Genomic DNA, 19,488 nt, shown 5'->3' with positions numbered 1-19,488 from the left:
TGTCTTAATCAAGTTGGCCTCGATGATCTCAGATATGTGGGGAACAAATTTACATGGGCAGCATCCTTGGGTCCTTCTCGCAAACAAAGAAGAATTGACAGGGTGTTGACTAACGCGACCTGAAACTCTATATGCTCCTTTTATGAGGCTTCGTTTCTTCTTCCTGGAGTCTCGGATTATTCTCCTATGGTTGTTAGGATCTTGCCTATCCCCAACACCCGTAAGCCCTTTAAATTCTTCAATTTTTGGATGACGCATCCTTCCTTTTTTGATCTTGTGGCTCAGGCGTGAGACTCCCCTTTCTTTGGCTTGCCGATGTACATTCTCTGTTATAAGTTGCGGGCTCTTAAATATAGGCTTAAACTCTTGAATAAGGAGGCTTATGTGGATATTTTAGCTAAGATAGTTGATGCTAGGAGATTGCTCTCGCTGGCTCAAGATGCCATTCAACTAGACCCACACAATCAGGAGCTGGCGGATGCGGAACAGGAACACATACAGGTTTTCTCTGAGTTGCGCCTTCAAGAGGAATCCTTTTTTAGGCATAAATCCAAGGTTTGTTGGCTTAAAGAAGGATATCTAAATACTAAGTTTTTTCATCACTCAGTCAAGAGAAGCCACCTCTGAAACATAATCCTTTTAATCTATAATGGGGACAATCTGGTTTCTAGTCCTGCTGAGGTTCAATAGCTCTTTGTCTCTCATTTTCAAGCCCTCTTAGCGGCTTCCCCCCCTTCCTATGTGCCTACAATTAAGGAGATCCGGTCAAAACTAAATCATACACTTGATGATGATCAAATTTGAATCTCTCTTAGCCTATCTCTAATAAAGAAATCCAAGATACCCTCTTCTCTCTTGGGAATGGTAAAGCACCAGGCCCGGATGGTTTTAATGTGGACTTCTTCAAGCAGTCTTGGCAGATTGTTGGCCCTTCAGTCATATTGGAGGTTTGGGACTTCTTCGCTTCTGGTCAGCTTCTTAAAGAGATTAATGCAACCATCCTAACCTTAGTCCCAAAGATCCCCAATGCTTCGTCTGTTAACAACTTCCGACCTATAGCTTGTTGTAACACAATCTACAAGTGCATTACCAAGATTATGGCTAATAGGTTAGCCATTGTGTTGCTTGCTATCATCATTTTACCTCAGAATGCTTTTGTTAAAGGTAGACACATTAGCGATAACATTATGTTAGCCCAGGAATTGTTTGTTGATTTCCATCATGAACCTTACCGGCCTAAATGCATCATTAAAGTTGACTTATGCAAAGCCTTTGATTCAGTAGACTGGAATATTATTGAATTAACCTTATTAGCCTTCGAGTTTTCTCTTGATTTTGTCCATTGAATGATGGCTTGCATTCGGTCCCCTAAGTTTTCTATCTCCCTTAATGGTGCTACACGGCTTCTTTTCGAGCAGATGGGGGATTTGACAGGGTGACCCTATGTCCCCATATTTATTCACTCTCGTTATGGAAGTTTTTACTAGGATTCTCAACACCCAAACTAACAAGCTAGGTTTTGATTTCTTTTGGAGGTGTAAAGCATCCAGACTCTCCCACCTCTTCTTTGCAAATATGACATCCGCGTCTTCTCGGAAGCTAATATGACATCTTTGCGTCTTCTCTTGGATGGAATTCATTCCTTTGCAAGTTGGTCCGGGCTCAATACTAACCTCAACAAAAGTGAAATCTTCCTTTCAGGTGGCTTTGATTCTCTAAGGAATGCTCTAGTAAGTACCTTCAAATTTCAACTGGGCTCTCTTAATTTTAAGTACCTCGATGTGCCTATTATTTCCTCAAGATTAGGTAAGGAGGCTTGTGTTTCCCTGGTGAATACAATTACTTCTCGAGTTCAATCTTGGACTAACCGGTTTCTTTCTTTAACAAGCATATTGCAGCTAATCAAATCGGTCATTCATTCTATTCAGGTTTATTGGTCTAGTGTGTTTATCCTTCCCGCCTCAGTCACTAACCGAATTGAACAGATTTTTAGGCAATTTCTTTGAGAGGCCCGACCTTAGGGCCTAGGGGTGCAAAGGTTGCATGGGTGGATGTCTGTTTATCTAAGGAGGAATGTGGTTTGGGTATCAGGTCCCTTCGAATGAACAATATTGCTGTCGTGATCAAACACCTATGGCTCCTTTTCATCGATAAGGAGTCATTTTGGTCTAAATGGATTCATTCCATCTTCTTAAATCACAAAAACTTCTGGATTGTCTCGAGACCTACCTATTGCTCTTGGGCTTGGAAGAAGTTGCTTGGCCTCTGTGATTTGATCCAACATCATTTTAAGTGACGTGTTGGTAATGAGCTATCTGTCTCTTTCTGATTTGGTCACTAGCACCCACGTGGTCTGCTCTACAAGCTGTTCTCTGACTGTGAAATCTACTACTCTGGTATACCAAGGCTCGCTTCGATAGCTTCTGCCTTATATGCCTTAACCCTCCCTTATGTTGTTGCGACCTCCATAGTGTGTTGGGATGATCCCCTTTCAAACCTCAATGAGGCTAGTGACTGTCTTCTATGGCTTGGTCATTCCTCGGGGGGTGTTTTCTACTTCCTTAGCTTAGAGCCTTCTAAGACCGAGAGGTGCCGTGGTCCCATGGTCGAGATTTATATGGAACCCCTCCTTACCTCCTCGATATCAGACCCATTTATGGTTAATCTCCCGCAATCGACTGCCAACCCAGGTATTATTGCTTGCTTATGAGAGAATCCCTGATGTTTCTTATGCTTTCTACTCTTCTATGCCTGACTTGGTTGATCACCTATTCTTTGGATGTTCTATCACTAATCACCTTGCATCCTTTTGGGCGGCTAAGTGTAATCTACCTTGGAGGAATCATGCTTGGAAGGACAATCTTTTGTGGGTTATTGAACACCTTTCTGATGCAACCTTCCACCAATCTTTGGCTCGCTTTGCCTTTGGTGCCTTATGTTATCTCATTTGGAAAGTGAGGAATAATATTATCTTTCGCAATGAAAGATTTTACCTCCCGGCTTTAAAGGACCACCTTCGTAAAGCCGTCAATGATAAGGCTTTAACCTTTCTCAAGGTCTCGAACAACCCCCGTAATAAAAGACTCCAACATAGCTGGGGCATCCACCCCTCCATCTTTGATTGATTTTGTCTACTGTTGTTTATATTCCTCGGCCTAATGGTTGGTGAAACTGCCTCCTTTGCTTCTTTGTTGCCCACCTCGTTGTTTATGGTTGATGCTTCTGATGGAACTCTCCCGCATCTTTCTTGAAGTTGTGGCTTGTGTTTTCATCTTGGTGTACCTCCTGCTCTTGTCCTCTTTTAATCTTTTCCTTGTGTGGGGCACAATGTTGTGTGCTCTTCGCCCTCATCTCTTTTGTTGGCCGCTGTTTTGGCCTTCTTTTGCTGTTTTTTTTTTATTTGCTTTTTATCTCTCTCGCAACTCTCCCCTCCCCTTTTCTCCCCCTCGGCCCCCTTCCACTCGTTTGGATTTCCTGTCTTTCTGAGTGTAAGCTGGTGCCAGGGCCCCCTTGCTGTACAACTGTATAGCTTTTTGTGCTTTCTCTATGTACCTCTTACCTTTTACCAAAAAAAGAAAAAGAAAAAAGAGATGATTATCTAAACTAACATACATCAATCAATATATGTACAATCAAAAGAATATATACATGCAATCTTGAAAAATACAAAGATAGAAGTATTGTTATTAACTCTAATATAGGAAAATATTTTAGAGAATTATCTTAATTATATCTAACAATTTAAATATGTCAGAGAGCTTAATATAATTGATCCATGGAGACTGCGGAGTGTTTTATGGCTCTATTGATAACCGCACGAGCTTATTAATTAAAAGAAAAAAAATCAATATATAGAAGAAATGTATTAAGAAAGGAAAAGCTCAGTCCTTTCGACCGGTCCACGTCCATGATATACGGCCAAATTACGAGGCGTTACCACGTTTCGCGTCCCCATTTGGTTGACCAATAGAAAAAAAAGTTTTGACCATGTGAGCAGTGTCAGCATGCTTCACATGGCTTCAGAGATTTTCCATCGAACGCCATATCTCTATCGCTTTCTCAATAGTACTTTCTTCTTATGCAACAGACAAACTTTAAAATCGCCAATATAAACTTCATGGTATTGCAAAAATTCCTCATATTTAAAATTAAAAATAATAACTCTTTCATCCTACTACATATATCTAAATTCATTTCCTAAAACGTACAATTTAAGTCTGCAAATAAATTATTATCAAGTATTAAATTTCACTTTTTTTATTTTTTATTTTCTTGACAGCTTAGATGCTCTTAGGCTAGTAAGGCACTAAAATGAAATACAGGTAACGAATACAAATGAGTATTTTATATGAGGTACTTTCCACCCGACAAAGACAATTAATACAAGTTCCCATTTTAGGAAGAGGCAAGAATTTGGATCTTGCAATCTCTTATCCTGCCTTTCTGACCCTAAAACAGATAATTATATGTGTGTGTGTATGTGTGAATACATATATGTTTATATGAATTTTGACCATTATAGGGAAGACAAGGAAAGCGCTAGCTAGTAGCTAGTAATAACTTAGTCTTTTGGCCGGGGGGTTCTTCTCTAGAGCCTTCATGATGGCCAGCCAAGCACAGCCCAAATATGGCGCTGCAAGGAAGAAGAAAAATGTAGTAGAACGTTGATGAATTTGCATGGTGAACATCACGGGGTTGATCGAGGAGTGAAACATTGTCGGATTGATCAAAGACGTCAAGAGCTACTTAGGAACTTAATAAGGGAGGGAGGCAATGCGAGCAGTCATGAAAGTTATTGCTATAGTTTGCAGATGATCATGGAGATCTGACTGAGGCAACACTAATGTTTAGGTGTGTTTTAACAAACGTGAACGTTTTATTATTACAGGGAGGGTAGCAATTCATCAGTAGCGGAAGCGTGCGGTTGCAGTAATTTGGAAATTCTCATTTCTTACAACTGCAGTAATCTCCTGCGTGATCACGTGACTTTATGGCCCTGCATCGCCAGCTCACTTCTCTGCCAATTACTTACAAGTCAAACTTTTTTCCCGGTCAACGAAACTCTAATGCATGCCCCATCCTCTCTGGATTCTGCCACTCTTCCTCTCTCTCTCTCTCTCTCTCTCTCTGGAAAATTACAGCTAGAAAACAAAGCACTTGTGTCTCGCCGAAGGGGAAAAAACAAAGAGTTGTGAACTTTCTTTCCTTGTTTCTGGGCAGATTGTGCCACCCCGTTTTGCAAAAGAACCAAAAGAAAACGATGGAGAGTAGATTTTCAAGTCTCTCTCGGCTATGACTATCGTTTTATTTTGTACACGTTGAGTCTGAATGAATTCCGTGGATTTTTTTAAAGGTTATTATAGGATAGGAATCAATTTCTTTAGAATCAAGTACATACTCTGCAATAATTCAAAGAGTTTGTGTAAATGAGAATGTTACATGCAATGCATGCACAATGAAAGTCCTTTACATTTTCTTCGAAGCTAAGTAGGGTTTTTGTTTCCAGGGTGGGAATCTACTACAATTTGCCCTGAGCATGCAGTCCTATAAAATCTCCATTTATTGCGTCCGACCTCCTAACACAAACAAATCAAAATAAATAAACGTCTTGACTTATTACATTCAGCCATCAACTTTCTTCATTTAATAAATATGAGTTTGTGTGAATGAGGAAGCATTCTAATAAAAGAGTAGTAGCCAACCCTCTTGTTAGGAGAAGTAGATGGCATGTCCTCATGCTAGACCATGAGGTACCAACTTATAACTTCTGACCCAGCACAGCAATTCAGCAGGAAAAACACTACAAAACTGAGCCCCAGGTATCACACAGCTGCCTATAACAGAGCTGGATCTTTGCCTTGACAGCTTTGCCACCACTGAAACTCAATCTCATATCGTTAATAATATAGCCAGAGACAGTACTCAACATCCAGAGAATCTTGTACAATTGTGAACGTTTCTATCACTCTCCCTCATTCTCAGAAACTCTTCCAGCAATAGGAAGAGTCTCCAGTTAGAGAGAGAGAGAGACTAGAAACTCCTTCCTTTGGGTTTTTTTTTTGTCAATCTAAGCAACCCATAAAAACCAGCTTTAAGAAATTCCATTTATTCCTCAACGTCACAGAATATTCCATACCAAAATTTTCCTGAAACCCACCCCCTCTTTCTTTGGGAAGCAAACTTCACTCCAAGGAATTTGGCCCTCTTGCAGCATCAACAAAGCCCTTCCATAAAATTGCAGCATACCTTTGCTCAATATGTTTGATCACTGTCTTGGGCAATATGTAGATACAACATCAGTAGTTAACAAAGCTAAGGACACTGGTACTGATAAGGTGCAATCTCCCCGCATATAAATGCTTCTTTGTTGTCCAATGCCAGCCTGTGCAGAATTTAGTCATATAAAGGCCTAGAATCACCATTTTAAAGCCAACCAGGGATCAAGGTTAGCCCCAAGTACCTGACTGGGAGAAAATCAAGCTTGAAATGGATGTCACCGCAAATCCCAAATGAAATGAGTTCAGTCTTTTGTGGATTTAGCTTCAACTCGGCAAACAATAAAACTGCTCGAAGATAGAGAGAACTGTTGCAAAGGAGTGCCTATCACCATTTAGAAAGATCGTAAGATCGTCCCCAAAACAAAGATGTGGAGCTAAATCCTCTTACACATTGGATGATTTTTTAGATACCTTTATCTGCAGCCACATTTAGAAACCTATTAAGAACCTCCATTGTCATTACAAATAGGTAAGACAGATAAAGGATCCACTAGTCTGAGACCTCTTTGCCTCTTGAAATAACCAGCAAGCTCCCCATTCATATTACAGAGAATCAAGGAGTAGTAATACGCTGCTCTACCCACTTCAAGAACTGAGGAGGAATATTTATAGCCGTAAGAAGATTAAGCAGGAGCTTCCATTTGACAGAGTCGAATGCCCTTGTGATATCAACCTTGCTAGACCATCTAGCAGTGACATTTTTCACGTGATAACCCTTAGCAACTTCATGGGTAAGCAATACATTGTCACCAACCTTTCTACCTTCTATAAATGTCAATATCGCAAATCTACATCACATATTTCTTTGATGTTATTGGAAACCAGTAGTTTTTTTCTTGGAACATTCTCATGAAGCATTTTCCCCTACAATGTAATAAATAGGACAAATCTTTGTTTGGATTTGCAGTTTAACCATGCAACTCTACGAAAAGCACGCATGTGTCTCAAGAATTAATTATCATCCTAACAATTAAGTGTATGAGACTTTTCAAGATTGTGTCAGGATAGAGGGGGGAATTGTACAGGAAGTCCTAGGTCTTGTGTGTGAGATGCCATCAAGTCCTAAACTTTTCAATTCGTTTAATAAAACCCTAAACCTTTTTTGAAAAAAGTGCAATAAAATCCTTTTTATGAATAGTACCTAAATTTGCCGATATGTCTCTTGAAAAGTCCTTAAATGTCGTCCTCAAATTTCATTTTCTATGTAATTCATTACTTAATTGCATTTTTATACAAATTAAGGACTTAATTAAACCACACAAAAGGTTTAAGACTTAGTGCGGCAAATTTCCTCTTGTATGGAGATTCAAACTCAATCCTTGAGTTGGCTCAACGTACAAAAGTACCATTTGAACAAGCAGCTCAGTACTGTTACGAGTTAACTTCTTTCTCCAATTACAACAACTTCTAAGCAGTACACCTCGTGTTCAAACCTCGACATTTTGGTTGCAATAAGTGAAAGGCCACTATCAACTGGTGCCGTGCATATCTACTTACTTTGTAGATGCGCCATCCCATCTCACGTGAACTGTATTTATATATGCATATAATGACCTTTGTGTATATAATACCTAAAGCAACCCAGAGGTAGTATTCAAATGTCAAACACAAAACTCAAGATAGACAGCGAATTTCTCAGGCGGATCCTCAACCGCATCTTAGTTATATTAATTATTACATCAAAAGACGAGACCTAATACGGGACAGACAGAAAACATATGTATCTCTGACTGGACAAGTTGTAGAACTTAAGATAGAAATGGAAATGCTAGGAATCTTAATTCGATTATAAAGAAAGTGTTTAGTACGATAAAATGGAGAAATTAGTGGTACAAAAAGCGGAAGGAAATGCAATAAGAATTTTAGATGTTGAAAATGTACATGAAGCAATTGAGATTCCTATCGGAACGCTTAACTTAAATATAAAGAGTCCATCAACCATAATTGAAATTGAAAAGCGTAATGCTAGTTTTTTTTTTTTTTTTTTTTGATGTATCAATCATCTAAAGGGATAAAATCAATATGTAAATTCATCCCTTATATTTAGAGGAGTACAGTACATTGTGAAATTGAAAAAGGAAAATGACCTATGGAAATATATATATATATATATAATCCAGGGTCTTCCGACGAAGATGCTTTCTTGCTGTGCAAAAGGGCAGCCGGATACTCCCAAGTAGCCCGGATACAAACACAAAAGCAACAGAACAAAAATGTTGATTCTTTTGGGATAGTGTTTGAATGCCCATTGACCACCCTTTGAACATAAAAACCCATGTCATGACAAAACATCACATCTCGCATGACATGCCTGCATGCGATGCATGCCCCATCTTGTCCAATTTAAATAACCGAATAAACTCAGAGCACATAAATATCTCACTAACCGCATTGGGCACGCGTTATTCGGACCATAGCCTGAGTCCGTGACGACCAATAAACACAATCGTCTGTTCTCGATGCGATCGTACCCTAACCCACGTACACAAGCCCGTTCCTCCCCCAGACCTCCCAAAAAAAAAAAATCGAAAATATAAGTTAAAGAATATAAAGAATGAAGGGGGGAAAAGGTTACATCGAGCACCACTCCAAAAGCAAAACCTTCTCCTTCCCCCACACTCTCCCTCCGATATAAATATAGACATCTACTTCGGTAGGTTGCAACAGTTCGAGAGGGTCCCTTGGAAAGTAATTGTGTTTGGGAGGGTGCTCTGTCTGCCTTCAATTCCATATGTTGTTTTTGTCAATCATTATCCTCTCGTTCGCATTCCACCCCATGTTCCACTGAGGCTGTCCCCCCACATCATATGGCATTGGCATGCACGAAGAGTCATGCACAACTCCGATCCGCACAACAATAACCACCACCACCACCACCACCACCACCACCTAGTAGGCCCTAGGATCTCCTTCTCCAATGACTTCGTTGAGTCGCAGTGCGCGGCGAGGCAGGAGCGGAGGTCTGCCGCCGCTGGCGAGGCCCCGGCCTCGTCCGACTTCGAATTCTCCGTCTCGAGCTACTCGATGATGAGCGCCGACGAGCTCTTCAGCAAGGGCAAGCTTCTGCCGTTCAAGGAGAAACCAACCGCGGGGAAGGGCACCACCACACTGAGGGAAGAGCTCCTCGCGGGCGATGACGACAGTGGCTGCAGCGCATCCCGTAGGCCTCCAAAGGGGTCAGGGAGATGGAAGGGGTTCTTGGGTTTGAGGAAGAGCCACATCGGGTCCAGGAAAGCTGATAAGTCGTGCGAGGCTTCTTGCGATGGTAGTAAGAGGACTGCTGGTTTCGGAGTAGTTCCTGATAGCATGCATTATCACGGCAAGACTTCACAGGTAAAGATATCAAGAAGTCCAAGCTAGGTTTATAAAATCGATACCTTGAGATTGATATGACGTTTTTCACCGAGCATTCAATGTAGACAAAAAACTGGTTCTGTTCATTTCGTTTTTCATCTTTTCCCCCTTTTGACATTGCCTTATGGATCTCTTGCAGGAAATGACGAGCGAGGGAGGGTCGAATGGTTGCATGGACGAGGAGATGGAGATGTAGCTTAAAGTAGGGAAATTCGCTTGAAGTTTCTTGAATTTGTAGAGCAACGAGGGGAGGATTGGATTCTTGCTAAATTTTTTTCTTTTATATTTCCTTCTTTTTTTTTTCTTTTTTTTTTTTTTTTGGCGGATGAACATTACGGGTGGTCACATCCAAGATTTAGAGACAAACAGACTTGTGTGTTCAGTGGGGTTGGTTTCCGTTTCAGCTGCTTCTAGTCGAATCTTGATATTATGTTGTCCTTTTCTTGGCATCTTGCTGTTTTCTTATTTCTGCTTCGGTCTGGCTGTTCTTTGTATAATATTATCTTATAGTTTGGAGGTCTTGACCCGTCTTTATATGTTTGACCCGGATACATTCTTGTGGGAAAATTAGTAACGAAAGACATATGTATAAAGCACAGACATAATGTTGGATGAAATATTCAATAGCAAGCAGCTCGCAGACCAGACCACCCATAAAGAAGTAGAGAGAATCAAACCACGCGCACGCGCAACCGAACAGTGTCCACGTCTTGTCCTCGGTATAATATTTTTTACAGAAAGTGTAGTAGCATCCAGCATCTCTAAGAAGATAATTTATTGCATGCCCTCGATCACATTTCCAAGAAATCGCCCTTTTCACCTTTTCTTTTTTAGTAGCGTAAAGTGAACTTTTTACGTAAAATTGCAAGAAGACTTCGATGGTTCAGGTCCGGGTTCGTGGCCGTCTCTTTTTACGTAAGAATCTGCTCACTGCAAGCTGGCTTTCCAAAATTTTCTTCTTCTTCTTTTTTACATATTTTTGCCTACAATGAAATTTCAAGAAAAGATAAAACCAAGGAAGAAAAGAAGCATTGGAATGGGAAAAATTGGTGAATTGATGGAGGAGAAGATCAGATATCGCGAGAGAATTCGATTCGACTTGATTTTCTTCTTCTTTCTTTGTGTTTTTTCCCCTATTTTCCAGACAATCAATAAAGACAGCTAAGCATAAAATTGGGGTGGGGTTGGTCAGAGCGGTCAGAGAGACCAGGCTTGCATGGTCAAATGCAAGTGTTCTCAATATTAAAATGTGGGGGGGAAACGGCCATTTATTGTCGCGGGTCGCTGCTACTAGGATGCTTCGAGTGTAGTACAGTTCAATACGGATGGAGGGAGAAATGCATATTAAAAAAGACTGTTTCCATTATGAAGGCATGATGTAGATTTAGTGCATTCAAAGATGCAAGAGGTGCCACGTCGTTTTTATTGGTCTAAAAGTATCCAATGTGATAAAAGTTAATGTTTACATCGTACCATCACTAATAATCAAAAGCGCTGTCGTGGAAAAACGTTTCGGGGGAGCTTGTTCAAGCTTGGTTGTGTTCCGGTGCAGATAGGCAGGACGGGAACGAAAACGTTCTCATGCTCCAAGATTTCAGGAGCGAATACGCCGGTGTGCCCTGATGTTAGATGCAAATTTGAAGGCGACATTAGTTACAAGCGCGATACGGTGTGTCATGGATGATGGGGACATATAACAATTCAATTTCCAACATGTTTCAAGTGGTCAAGCTCCTAAAATGAGCACTTTCAATAGCCATACAAGGTAATCACCATTTAGGTTTGGGTTTGCTTGGAATCACACAATCAGGTATTTCCCATCCAATGTGGAACTTGAGATATTACATGAAATGACTATAGAACGAGATTTTTCCACATGGTGATCATTGTGTTTCTACATATCGGTATATGAATCAAATTATGATAGTTCATTACATGTGAAGATGATGCGAGTCAGATAAGTAGCCATGTCATAAGGACATGGGTTAATATCTAGCCCACTAGAAAAGGTTAAGGGGGTTGCCTGCATTGGGATGTTGCTAACGAATCTACTATGACGTTTGAACCCATTTACCCAAAATATATGTCCACCGAGCTAGGTTAGGCCTTGCAATAACCATTACCCTTATCCGCCTAATGCCACCCAGGAAGTAAGCACCAAAAAGCAGAAATATTAGTTATTTTTTGCAAGTTATATTAAAAAAATAAAAATAAAAAACTGAATAAAGCAAAATGTTGTAACGAGCTGCATCTATGCATGCATCAACTAGGGGTGAGCACACCCCAGTTCAATAAAAAACCAAATCAGACCGATCGCTTTTAGGCAGTTCCCGGTTTCCAAAATTTGAAACCAGTGAGAACCGCACCGATGGAACAATATTAACCTTGGTTTAGTCTTTCTCACTGGTTCAGATTTATCTATACTTCTTTTGTTGGATTCTAATTTTTCCCAAGTTGAATACATTGTCAAAGTCAAGAGATACAGTTTACACAAGTTAACAATTAACTAAAGGATAGATGACTGCTATCTGCATAAGTGCTTGCTTTGTTGACCAACAAAGGGGCTCTGTTTGATGGCCTCTAGTAACTTATGGTCACGTGTGACTGGTCAGAGTTACAAAAATTTGTGCATGTATTAGAGAATAAACAATAAAAAAGAAAAAATTACAGCCAACTGACCCAATTCCCCAGTGGATAGGATTGGTTCCCAATTTCATGAGCCACAAGCCAACCAAGTCTAGTCCAATTCCTAAATAGATAGGATTGGTTCCCATTCCATGATTCATGAACCGACCTGGCCTGCTCCAATTCCTGGTTTTAGAATGAGAACTGGCCCACCTTGGAACAGATCATTCCCAGCACTAATATGTAGGATAGTCATGTCTTACTCAAGAACGCTGATCTTATGCATGCATTTTGATGAGCACTTTACATGCGTAAGTAGTGTGTATTATGCACGTCACACATAAAAGAACTAACAAGATAACGTGTGCGAGAATCTCCTCTTCGCAATAAAAGTTGCTTAGTAAGAGGGCCATGATTGTATAAGATTAAATGTTGTATTTGACGAGCCCAGATTGTTTGCATTGCAGATGCGCAAGCATGTCCATTTGACAGCCCACCGCCTCACGAGCCAACCTTGGAATTCAATGCGTCGCGGCCCTGAAGAAATCTTTGTAGATGGTTTACATTGATATCCCTCTGCAAGTGGTACATGAGCCGCTGAAGTCAATGGTCATGTCACATGGACAGCTTTGAGGAGTTTGCACCGCAACATGGTTCGATAGTTCTAAAAGTTATCCAGGCTTTCTGAAATTGACATGTCAGGTTCAGATTCTGCAAGCGCTCGGACCTCCCACGCTTGTCGTCTTTACCTAGCCGACAATGACCACATCATGTTTGGGCCAGCATGAGAGCCGAGCTGGTTGATTGAGTGAACGGAGCATATTCATGTCGATAGCACGTTTTAGCTACTATTTTTCTGTTAATCCAGCTTAGAAAGCCTCAGAGAGAGAGAGAGAGAGAGAGAGAGAGAGAGAGAGAGTCTAAACTAAATTAACAAGAGTTCCCTAGACATTCACTCAAATATGTTTCCTAGATTGATAATGAAGGCCTACACCTACATTTTTAATCGGTGGATGTACAAGCATGGTACATAAGACAGAACCACAGAGAACAAGAAACACAGGACGAGACATGGGAGTCTTACCATGGGGCAGTCACTTCTTCCTGGAATTTCAGTTCATAGCTCTCGACTTTTGGCTTCAGGCACTCAATTTCTGCACTGACTCTTCGATTATCTTCCTTCAATTCCAGGAGCCTTGCCTCTAGATTGCTAATCTCTTCATCCGCACAGTCCCGATTTCTCTTGGATTCAACGTACTTTTGCGTCTCCATAGCCATCTCTGACTCGAAAGCGAGCCCCACAAGCTGTTTCAGCCGAGCACGCACGAACCCAACATTCATGCCCAGGATTTTGAAGGCCTTCAAGGTCTTGTCCCAAGTCTCGAACTCTTCTCGAGTGGTAGTGATCTTGCAAGCCCTCACTGCATCAGCCACATGGACGGTTTCGCATATAATGCCCACAATAAGTTTATAGTTCATGCCCTTGAGGAGATTCTCGTGGAGAAACACATTCTGACTGCGGCAGAGCTCATAGTACTTCCTCAGGATGTCTTCAGAGAGCTCTGAATTGACAACCATCCCGTCTATCACAATGTGGAAGTTGGAGAAACTGTCAACATCCTTAAACTGGACATCTGGCAGAGACAACTTGAAACCCTCTAAGACTTCTGAATTAACGCCTTCACTATCATTTTCCGATTGCTCCACTAAACATTCTGGGTTAGGAGTTGAATTTTGCTGGTCCGACTTCTTTCTTCTTTTCTGCACAATGGCTAACGGCAGCGAACTTCCGCGCCTCCTTCTTGGTTGTCTAGCTGATGCTTCATGGTTGGTGCCATCTTCTGTACATTCATAGTAGCAACAGCAAAGTATGCTTAGGAAACAAAAGAAATAAGCAAAGACTTCCAAAAGTCGCAGACGGATGAAGGAACAAATAGAGGAAAATGCTTGCCTGCTTCAGCCTTTTTGGAAGGAGCATCCAGATTTAGAAGGCCAAGTGCGCCGTCAACTTCAGCAAGATTGCCTGCCTTTATTATGTAAACCTGCAGAACCATAATGAAATTAGGGTGGCAAACAGATACGCAGATGATAAATGAGTTTCCATTCAAGCACTCAAATTTGTTTATATAAGTTCATCCAATAGGAGAAGCAGATTATGCTAAGCTTATCATAAATGATAGCGTAACATCATCTATTGATCTCAATTTTATCATTCAAACAAAGACAATAACTACTTTCAATGTTATATAATTGTATACTAGATGACAGCATGAGTTAGGGGCAGTTAATTCACCCTGCCCAACTGAGGTAGAAGCCATCTACAGGCTCAAGCTTTCAAAATGCAGTAAGCTTTCAAAATGGTAGTCTTTACCACAAAAGCAGCCTTAAGTGATCTGGTCACTATTTTCTCCAATATATTCCATCTATCTGTTGTGTCAAGAGAAAACCTTTCTGAGATTCTAAGTGTAACTTTTCTTAAGAAGTGTATCCTCCAGAACTGGATAACTACTGCTCTTCCCGACCAATGTCAGTTTCTGCTATTGCCATCCCATCTTCTATTATGTTTACAAGATTAGCATAGCTGGAAGTTTTCAGATTATGTTTTCGAAAATTTAAGAAACAAAAAGCAACAAATGAAGAACTGACATAGCGTGTAGCATAAATTCCTCGCACAAAATTGCAACTCAATCATAATTCTACTTAATTTAATGCTTAAAGTCATTATAAGCAACCCTTGTCTATCCAAAATCCTTTCAAATTCACCGGGAAAGAAGAGGGGAAAAAAGGAAGCTTCATTCAGATTCCAGCAGTATAAACTTATCCTTTAGGAACTCAATTCTGCACTATAGTCTAGTGAATCAGAGATGGATAAACCACTCTTTGAGTATGCTCTGTCCTTTTGAGTGCAAGAACAGCGCTAACCTGGAAGGTTAAAGAATTGAATTCCACTCTCCCAGTTGCAATAATACAGGGATTGCTCCTAAATTATGCCTTTCCACCAGTTTATAGGTTGAACTTGCCCAGGTTCGATAAATCAAGTTTCAAACAACAGTATGGTCTAAAACTTTAAGGTGCTAGGTGCAGCCTAATTATAAAATATCTCCTCCTTTCCTTGTGATCTGAGACTTTGTTCAAAACTTACCAAATCATAGCATAAACTGCCATCATTTAGCCATCAACGATCAGATTATAATCTCTACAATTTCTGTCTCCATCAGTTATCTAACCAAAACTCCTTTCAACAAACTGATTACCTTTTTGTACATCAAATCCTATAGTCATCATTCTCTTATTAGGACTAGTTTATAATTTCCAACTCAGTAGTTATCCTCTGTGTCAATTGCTTCCAAGTAGTTAGTTATAAGCAACCTAGATGCATACCAAGTCATAGTTAAATTCCAGGCAAATTTACACCAAGCTGGAGAAACTCTTAGCCTTTACCGCCATACACAATACTCGGTAGCACCAAATTATTGCCAGTCTAATCAACGAGACATATTGTCATCATTTTTTTCCCTCCTTTTTCGACTAGGTGAGAGCACTCATTCTTATTTTGGTGGTGACATTAAGACAATATGTCTTTTGACCTGAGGTCCTGAGCTAAGCCTTGGCTAAACCTTGGAAATCTTAATGCCATAATGAACCACTAGTTATTTAGGTGTTAAAGTATCACACATTGCTTGTCTACAAGGTCTATATGGGCCTTATATTTATGCTGACTTCCTCCACCTATTGGCTTATACTTTTAGGTTGCACATTTTAACAGAGTCACTGTTTGATTGTACAATTTTCTGCTCTTCTATCAACTGCTTTTTGCTAGGCTTCATCAAGACACTACCTCTTTAGGACTTGTAATCTTGGGACAGCATACTCTTTGGTCTCTCTAACAGAATGATGAGTCAACTGAAGCTACCACTAGTTTATTCATCTTTGCATGAAAAAGTTTAGAAAACTCAAAAACATGACTTTTTTTATGTGGTGTAACTTTCTATTTTGCCCCTAGAAAATGTTTTAGCTACCAACTTCTATTTCCCTTGAACTCAGAAGCCAAAAACTGCGACTAACAAGAAACAGAGAGAAATGCTGCTTTTAGTTGATGTTTGCTTCACCAACATATTTCACATGAATTGTGACTAGTTCCACAATAAACCATGTTATACTACAGATCGTTAGTTTATGTTTAGTTGGATCTAGATATCCTCATAATTTCTTTTAATGTTGATTCCGTACCACAAAATGCTACTATCCAACTCCACTTCAGCTTCATGTAATCCCCTATTTACCACATGTGAATCTTATTATGTGCGCGTAATACATCATGTGAGACAAGTGGTAATTGTGTCCGGGTAAAATCAGCCTAAACTTGAGAAAGCATTATATCAGATAGAATGATATCATGCTAAAATCTTAAGTCGTCCATTCATAGTTTGGGTACCAAGGTGCATCCTCAGGTAGGCAGTTTTATCCAATTACTTAATCCTTCACCCTCAATGAACTTAGAAGGAAGTGACAACCCAATGCGATGTCATCAATGCAAGGATACAATATTTCATATTTAACTCACCTAAAGAGTAAACTTATTTTGATCCTCATGCTAATGGATCTTTCAACAGAAGATACATGCTGCATAAACTCAGATGCATGAACAAAGTTCACTCTGCATCGCTGCTTAAGGAAACACCGTTTGGCACTACTCCTATACGGATTTAATTAAATTCAATTAATACGATCAAGAAAACAGTTGAGATCAATTAAGTGATTACCTTAAATTTGTTAGGCTCAACTAGCTGGAAAACCAGAACATCTCCCTCAAGCAAATTGTGTCCAACAGAGAACTGCCTCCAACCAGCACTCAGCCCGGTCTTATGAGCAATGTACTTCATTTCGTACTGCTTCCCATATTCATCTTCAAGAACGATGGTAGTGTCTTTATTTGGCAAGTGAGCCCTGCAGAATACCCCAGGAAGCCCCTTTTCCACAGAGAAGAAATTTCAGTGTTTCAAGTTTTAGTTTCACAAAATTAAATGCAAGTCAAATCTTCAGCATTTTTTACAGTACCATCCAAAAGCAACTGCCCACATGGGATCGGACCAAAGCTTTGATGAAGCTAGGATATGTGGGTTCTAAGTTTGACTGAACTTCTTCCGCCCGAACCATTGCACCAGACTTAACTTCACCAGGATCAAGCGTCCCATCAAGTGCAGTCTTACTTTTCTTAAAGCTTCAAATCAATCCGAGTCCACATTTGTCACTTGGTAATTTACAAGATACAACCAGAAATTAGGAGAAATTTTGTAAAAAATTAAGATGCTTTACTGACCTTAGAGATTTGCGAGAACGATCAGACACCACCTATAAGTAAGAACAGCAAACTCGTAAACAGCATGACTCAATCCAAGCAACTTGAAGTCTACTATATGATAAAGAGCATGATTACACATTCTTGCAATCACATATTTGAAGTAAAATGGAGGTTGTCAATAACATCAGACAACCCAAAAGCAAAGAAGCAACTGGGGCTTAAAAACATAAAGGGCAAAGTAACAGTGAAATGCGCAACTGCCTAAAAGTGCTGAAGGTTAGGCTGTAGATAGATAAAGGCAAAAATTTCAAATTCCACTTTGTATGGAGCACAGTTCTTACACTTAGGTCGGGAGCTGAAGAACCAGTAGCCCAGACATTAATCCTAACATGCTCAATTCTTCTTCAGATGACTTACAGACATTTAGAAACCCTGTCCTAGATCAGATAGATGCGAGCCGGAAGCGTAGCTAGATCAATTTAGGTGATATTCAATCCCTAAACAAGACACAGGCACTCCACTCACAAGCCCAAAAGAAAGAAACTGCAGGAACTAATCTATAAACTCGATCTCTCCACTCTTTAGTACCAAAAATTCGCTCCTGTTTACTTAGCAGGGAAAACAATGAGTATTGCTTTAGCTCAGTTGAACAACATGTTGGAACCACACGGAGGATCCAAATCAAAACATTAATCATTCCAACAAAGCAAACAATGAGTAAATCTCATTATCACAGGACAATCATTTCAAAGTCCAAGTAAATAACCTCAAGCCATATGTTGTAAGCCGGACCAGAAACACACTAAAAAAGAGAATGGATTCTTAAATTGGCACCTAACAACCACTTCAATAGCAACCGAATGCAACGAAGAGCCTCAACAATTTCAAGACAGAACCAGCATTCTCCTAGGCAACACAAAACCAACCTGAGATCCCGAGTCCTTCATCTTGATCTTGAGAATCGTGCCTTTCCTCCTCCTCACTCTGACCTGGCAACCCAAAAAAAATTTCCACCAAAACCCAAGTCCTGGCTCAATCAAAAACCCAACAAGCTAAAAACAGGGAAAGAAACAAGAACGACGACCCAGAAAAGAGAACATTCATTTTCTCCTTTCATTTCGGCAGAGAGAGACGGAGGGAGGACCATGGACGAAGATCCGGCGTCGGCCTTGGCCCTCGACGCGGAGGTGGGGGAGAGCAGGGCCAGGGTGACGCCGCCTTCGGCGGGGAGCTTGAGGTTCCTGAGCTCCTCCGGCGCCGGCGCCGGCGCCGTGGCCTGGGGGCCTTCGTCCTGCATTTCCGTCTTGACCTGACCTGCCGCCATCGTCCGTTTGATCCGGAGCAGGGGAACGAAAGCGAATCGTCCACCTTGCTCGGTTCCTTCCTAGCGGGCAGCAGAGATGCTCTTCAGCTGCTTTTGACTTCGATTTTGGTTAAGATTTTGTCTAAAGATCTATTTTTACGGGGACGACCTGAAAAAAAAAAAAAAAAAAAAGAGGGGCGTTCTTTTAACGGTTGAATTTAAATTTAACTGAATATAACGTTGATTTTCTTTGTTCCTTTCTTTATAACTTTAGTTCATTAAAATTAGCTTTTAAGTACCTATGCTGTCTTTGATCAACTTAATCCGACTAATTGTTGGCTAATTAGACGCAATGCACAAATTAGTGCATTAAAGTTAGCTTTTCACCATGACTTGAATCGAGACTTGAAGTAGGATTTAAAGGCACTTTCAAATCATAAAATGAACTAAGCTGCAAAACCAAATTGAATCACGAATACCATTTATTATTTTTGTCATTCAAATATCTAGTAGCTTATCTTTTTTCAAATTTGAGGTGACTGGCATATTCATTTTCAACGAGAGTCTATGATTCGGATGTTTATTTATGAATAATTTGGGCGTGCTTTTTAATATATTCTAATAAA

General features: G+C 40.3%; 2 protein-coding genes across 2 annotated transcripts; one reads left to right on the top strand and one right to left on the bottom strand.

Moving 5' to 3' along the window:
* The first annotated feature begins 8,884 nt into the window (after positions 1-8,884).
* LOC104457097 (probable serine/threonine-protein kinase DDB_G0272282) lies at positions 8,885-10,166 on the top strand. The gene is made up of 2 exons (XM_010072038.3): positions 8,885-9,611; positions 9,772-10,166. The coding sequence occupies exons 1-2, from the start codon at positions 9,111-9,113 to the stop codon at positions 9,826-9,828; spliced, it is 558 nt and encodes a 185-aa protein (XP_010070340.1). The 5' UTR covers positions 8,885-9,110; the 3' UTR covers positions 9,829-10,166.
* A 2,997-nt stretch (positions 10,167-13,163) lies between these two features.
* Positions 13,164-18,993, bottom strand: LOC104457276 (B3 domain-containing protein Os01g0234100). Its single transcript, XM_010072214.3, has 7 exons — positions 18,704-18,993; positions 18,486-18,548; positions 17,578-17,609; positions 17,316-17,478; positions 17,021-17,227; positions 14,209-14,299; positions 13,164-14,098 (listed from the first exon to the last, which is right to left on the bottom strand). Exons 1-7 carry the CDS (start codon positions 18,881-18,883, stop codon positions 13,338-13,340), a joined length of 1,497 nt encoding a protein of 498 aa, XP_010070516.2. The 5' UTR covers positions 18,884-18,993; the 3' UTR covers positions 13,164-13,337.
* Positions 18,994-19,488: the final 495 nt, after the last annotated feature.

Source organism: Eucalyptus grandis, chromosome 8, assembly GCF_016545825.1.
Source record: "Eucalyptus grandis isolate ANBG69807.140 chromosome 8, ASM1654582v1, whole genome shotgun sequence".
Classification (NCBI taxonomy): domain Eukaryota; kingdom Viridiplantae; phylum Streptophyta; class Magnoliopsida; order Myrtales; family Myrtaceae; genus Eucalyptus; species Eucalyptus grandis.
The sequence above is the reverse complement of the archived record's forward strand: the minus strand, read 5'-3'. Positions and strand labels throughout refer to the sequence as shown.